General features: G+C 35.5%; 1 protein-coding gene across 1 annotated transcript; it reads right to left on the bottom strand.

The window, feature by feature from the left end:
- Nucleotides 1–236: 236 nt before the first annotated feature.
- Nucleotides 237–4,906, bottom strand: LOC137932899 (malate dehydrogenase-like). Its single transcript, XM_068776586.1, has 7 exons — nucleotides 4,754–4,906; nucleotides 3,906–4,109; nucleotides 3,278–3,472; nucleotides 2,232–2,429; nucleotides 1,404–1,536; nucleotides 616–790; nucleotides 237–387 (listed from the first exon to the last, which is right to left on the bottom strand). Exons 1-7 carry the CDS (start codon nucleotides 4,904–4,906, stop codon nucleotides 240–242), a joined length of 1,206 nt encoding a protein of 401 aa, XP_068632687.1. The 3' UTR covers nucleotides 237–239.
- Nucleotides 4,907–6,296: the final 1,390 nt, after the last annotated feature.

A 6,296-nucleotide genomic window follows, 5' to 3' on the forward strand; every position in this document is an offset into this window, starting at 1 on the left:
CAACATTACGAATAAGAAAACAGTTTCAAATTTCCAATAGTAAAAGGAGTAAAAAATAGCCTGTACTTTATGCTTGAGTCACAAAAAATGTTCACCGGGTACAAGAGACTGTCTGGCGATGTTGCTTGTATCTCAAACCGACATTATTTTAGCAATCTGCACATATCACATGATGTCACAGCCCGGCCATCGACACAATTGCCTTATTAGTATTAAGATATATGTTTTCGTAGCGCTGTTTATTTTGGTTTGGACTGGTTTTTGGAGGCGCACACCTCGCACGGCTTGCTCGGGGTGCAGTAGTAACAGGTCTTGCAGGTGTGAAGGTAGTACTCGTCGCCGACCGCGTAGCAGCGGCCCAAGTTCAACATGTCCTGCAGGTCACATCTATAGCGGCAAAAGTGAAATACTTTCAAAATTAAATTACTTACTAATAGAAAAATACAAAATCAGTTTTCCTTCTGTAAAAGCATCAGAAAAAAAAATTGTCTCTAACAAGTGTCCAAATCTACCTTGTGAAAGGAAAGACGACACTGTTGCAAGATAGGAGGAATAAAAGTTATTTTATAAAAGCATGTAATAAAAATGAAAGATTTTATAACCGTTTGTACGTACTTGCTTTCCTGCAAAAGCTTTGTCTCCATATCATTGAGAGTAGGGACCGCATACTCGACTATGCCTCCTTTGCCGATGGTCACAGGGGTGGCGCAGACGTTCATGTCGTAGCACTTCTTCGGGTCCCCTTGTTCTACTAACGCGCTGTCTATGAATGTTGGCTTCTCCATAAGACCTTAAAAATCAAATAATAATTTTGTTTCCTTAAAAAGAGATTACAAAAAAGGGTCAGTGTTTTTAAAATCAAATTAATCACCAGTAAATTGTAACTGAATGAAACGGAGACTAAGTTGCGCTTGTACGAGTATGTCGCGCCCGTGTTTGTACTTCATTTGATACTAAGGATACAAGTCGTTATTATTCATAAAGCAGCAAAAAACTTTTCCAAAAATCTAAATTAATTTTAATTCAAAACTATTGTAGATAAAGGTATTTTAACAGCAATTTAGGTTATGTTATTACATCTAATTTGAAACTATATTTGATAATTATGATTGTATTTAAGTTATTAAAATAAGAGATGGTATATTGTCAAACCTTCAACAATGTGTGCGTGCATACAACGTCATAGTTTACAAAGCCAGTGGATAAACCACATGAATATTCCAATTCATTCATAGTATAGATTCTATTTAAATATAAAAAAATGAAACAATAGTTCCGAGTGCGACGAAATTTTATAATCCAGAAAAGTACAATAACGAAAACCAGAAGCCTCAACTAACTAAATGAAAAAGAAGTTCAATGACATTCTACATGATACGGGTAATTTTAAAAATAAAAATAACCTTTCATTATGCAAGTAACAAAGCGAGCCGTCGAGAATCCGATGGAGAGATGCCCTTGTTCATTATTACATTTCACTTTGCAAATTATTTCATCCGCCTCGCGCACCAACTTCGTAAGACATTCTACCTGCGTCTTTCAAACAATTTTCACAACGATTAATCAGAAAACTATCACCACAAGCAGTTTTACATTATTAATAACATTTAAATGAAAAACAGTATTTTTGAATGAATTTGTGTGTTCGTTAACCTAACGTTGAACCCAATGGAATACTTAATCTTAGGTTAAGATGCCGAAATAAAAGCTAAACTTCGTCTATAATTTAGAACTATTTCATTTATTATTAGCAAATATAAATTCTGTGTGTACTGGCACTTCGAAGTAACATCACAATATTTCAACGTGATAACTTTATAAACAGAGGAGCATTAATATTTAAACTTGATTAATTAATATTAAATTGTTGCATAATTATTTTTATAATTATCATTTATATTTATTTAATGTGTTTATATTCACAAAAGTCATCAATAGTTTATAAATCATAATTTAGATCTTCTATGTATGGACACCGCAATTGTATTAAAACGTCTGTAAAGCGCTAGTCAAACGCATGCTTTGTACATAACCTACAGTAAACGTAATCCTTGCTTGAAAATACAGTTTATTCAATAACTAAAATCTTTCAAATTTGCTCCGCGTTATGTACGTTGTAAACACTGCATGAATTATATAAACTTTTTTGCCCTGAGTGGTATTAATTGTAAAGTGAAACAATAATGATAAATAATGTGGCCTCTCCTTTTACGTACGTCTTAAACATTTACCTGAGGAAAATTTCCTGCCTTGTTCTTAGAAAAGACAGGCACGCGCGTGCACCTGCCGGTGCCGCAGACGACGGGTGTATGGGACGCACTGGGGTCGGAGCCCGTAAGCGAGGAGAACAGCTGGTTGGCACGCATCGAGTTGATTGCGTTCACGCCCAGCACTCGCCGTTTGTCGTACGTCCCGGCGATCTTTAAAGTCTAATTTAAATGGAGGGATATCATCAGTCATTAAGGTAAATGATTTCAATGTCTTAAATTTGCACACATGTAGTCAAGACTTTAAAAGAGTCCCGCCCATTAAACCGATTAAATAATTAACTTTATATTGAAGGCACTATAAACAACTTTGCTTACCTAAAAGCTGTAAGTAGGTAAAATTTGATGTAGACATACTAACACTGTATAAATACAAACAAACAGCTGGTCGAAAAACTTTTGACGTTGTAAGCGACTCAATTATATTTCATACGTTATATTAATTGCTAAAAAAATGTTTTTATTGTTGATATAAAAACGATTTATTACGGCTCGGTAATTAAGTATTAACTTAACGCTTTTTGCTGTGCATTTAACATTGCGATCCAAAATAAATTTTAGCAGCGCAGAAAGTACAAAGGGAATTCTCATCATTCGAGACAATTTCGGAACAGACGGAAGAAGGGCACATATTAATAGTTTTTATTAAAATATTTACTTATTTTTGTATTAAAATATATGTATATCTTATGGATACAATGAAACATTTTTTACTTTTTATAGTTATAAGCCTTGCAATGTTCTCACGATTGAGATTCATGCCTCTTCGTAGATTTACGGGTCGCAGATGTGACATATTTCTTTAACTTTTGTAGTTTCGTCACGATACTTAATCAGTGATACTTTGTACATGTCTTACTTATTCAACTTGTGTATTATTGTATATCACAAGACAACCAACATCGTAACTGACGCAAGTTCTTTTTAATAATATAAAAGACTCTAGATCCGCGAGCACTGTTTCGCGACCAGCGCTTAATACGAGTCGGATTATAAATCAAACTGCTAACATGCATGCACAGCGCAAAGTTGCAGTCGACGGGAGGCGTCTGTACGGCGATGACGGCGTACGGGCAGAATCGCGCGCTCGCTATACTGGCCACGCGCACGAGCTCCATGTTCTTGAAGAAAAGATCCCGATCCAGAGTGCAGCAGCTCGGTGGCTTCACAAATTCACCGCCGCATATCAACACAACATCTGAATCCTAGAGAAGCCATTAAATTTTTTTTAGGAATTGCCGCGATCGATCCACTCCCAGGAGTTTTTAATTAATATTGTGTAGCACACTTCAGTGTTCAATATTTTGTTTTTACGACATCTCCGCCAATTAAAGAGAAACCTAGTATTGCTTTTAATAAATGTACATTCGTTTTTTTCACCCACAGAAAACATAAAAATCTTTGGGGTTGCTACCATCGTTGGGAGAGAACCTCTCCGAGGAGAAAGAATACGGTCTGTTTCTTCACAAAGGGTTTGGTGCGTAGTATCTGTTTTCTTGTGACGTTTCATTACAATTTGTATTGATTACATATTAGATCAATAATGTACGCTTGTCGGAAAAGAAATCTACGACCTAGGAGAGTTGAATTAAATCGATAATCTACCCCAGTATAAAAATGAAAAAAAAAATTGTTTACGTGCAAGGCGTTATTTAAACACGTGCGACCCTGGTAGACTTCCACCTCGGGACTTGTGTCCATGTATGCAATATCATTGGCGACTCCCAGCACACGGTTTCCAGGTTCTTCGTCGTAAAGTATCAGCTTTTTGATCACTTTCTGCTGCTTAAGGAACAGAGCTGCGATGCGGCCGACGTCACTACCTGCGCCGATTATTGATACCTATACACCATTAATAAAGTATAAAAATAATACTTACATACACCTATGTTTAGGCTACATTATCTCGATTGAATAAATAAATAAATAAACTTATTATGATGCACGAACTTGTCCACGTTTATGGACCCGTTGAATTTTTTGTCTTATACGAATTTTAAAAGTACAACAATACGAATAGCAGGTTGAAGTGATTTACCCGAGCACGTTAGGAAGGAAAATGATAGTCAAGATTGATCGAAGAGTTATAAAGAAAGAAGTACAAAGAAGAAAGAAGTATGAAGAGTATTTATAATTTACACAATCCTAACGCAACGGCAGCAACCATTGGTGGCATCCGAATTCAAATCGGCATTCGATTTTAAATTAGAACGCAGAAGAAGAATTTTACATAAAAGTTTTGTGCACGTAGAAAATCAGATTTCTTAACAGGTCGTCGGGGGACAGATATTGGCCATTTGTGGAAGCCCTGGTTTTAAAGAACACCTTAAATATTTATCTAATCAATTAACATACTGTAAATGTCAGTATGTAATATACTTAAACGTGGTATTTGTTATATATTGGTGAGTTTGTAACACTGCAAAAGTTATTTACTTCATGCAATGAACTATACGCAGTTTCCGTCATGTTTTGGTTCCACTAACCTTATGCGGCGGCACCCGTGGTACTGCGCAAAACTTTTCACAAGCCCTTTCCATTTGTGACAAAACATCAGAGATAACAAAATTTTGATATTTTACTTTTGGTACAATTGTCCAGTTTGAGAGTACTAGTCGCTTGCAGATTTTATGAAACATTTTTATAAGATTTATGTAATATTTGAATTTTAATATTTATAACATTTTCGAGAGGAATTGGTATGTTGTTGGAAACAAAATAGTTGAGTGTTGTCAGTGTTACGTCATAAAAAATTGTCTTTTTTCAGGACAGATTGAAAATAAAGATTGTCTTCTTTTTAATTTTAATGAATCAGAATGTTTCTTTGATCATTTTCATTTCAGCCGAAAAGTGTTCAATACCAGACAGGCCTCCCTCAGACATTTTCATTCGTTTTTTGTCTCATAAATGGTTGAAGTAACAAACTGCAAAAATACCTAGTGCTTCTCAAATCCTCTAGTGTCCGGATTTGTAATCTATAACTGCTATGATGACTTACTGACGTTAGATATTTATTATAATTGTCGAGCAGAAATGCGTCGGTGACCATGATTTTGTAATTCTCTTTGTCGGCCGATGGTGCCACTACGGATATGTCCAATGACCAAGTTGCAGATGTGTGCTTGATGACTTCAGTGATGATAAGATCATTAAGGTTTATTATCATCATTACGGTTCGTTATCATCATTGTTATCATGTTAACTAAAAGACGCCCACTGCAAGGCATAGGCTCAAAGATCGCTATGATGCCTGGTTGGCGGTACACGAGGCATTACATTTTTTTTATAGATCGTCAGTGGCAGACTAGCGTAGACATCATAGTACGCGATATTTTCCGATTATGTTGACTTCAAGTCTTTGTGATATTATGGACTTAGAATTTATCGACAGAGGACTGAGGAAACACCCTACGCGGCCGAGTAATGAAAGGGCGAACCGTAATGAACCGAGTGATATTTTTCAAAAAAAAATTAAAAAAAATTATCCTCTACTGCGGGTATCTTACTTTACCGTTGGCCACTACCAAATTCAGCTATTTATAAGGTGTAATACAGTCATAACTTTACGTTGTCTCCGATGGAATAAAAAAAATAAAACAAACATTACTTTTTATTTTTTAAAGATAATTTTTATGTTAACATTTGCAAACGGAGCAAACAATGTATGTGTAAGAGTCATTAAAGGAAAAAGGAAGGATTTTGTTTGTAAATGAAACCACAAATACAACAGACATCAATTTTAATAGACAAGTTTGACCTATATATAATATTCATAGTGATTAATATTATATTGTCCACCCAATACACTGGCGTACTAACTCATACACAGACACGGAGGAATTCAAAATGACTAGAACTATTCGATGTGAAAGCCCCCAGACAAATTGCACGCACGAGGCTTTGCGCTTCACAAACGCTTCTTATTATTTTTTTCTGCCATTACTGCATTACATAACAATAGGTCTGTGAAAACAAGCATCACAAGTACAGACATTAATTAAACACATTTAGCGGTTATACATACGACTG

This window comes from Battus philenor, unplaced genomic scaffold (assembly GCF_028537555.1).
Source record: "Battus philenor isolate CCGP_79_NKW_IND1 unplaced genomic scaffold, ilBatPhil1.0.hap1 SCAF_12, whole genome shotgun sequence".
NCBI lineage: Eukaryota > Metazoa > Arthropoda > Insecta > Lepidoptera > Papilionidae > Battus > Battus philenor.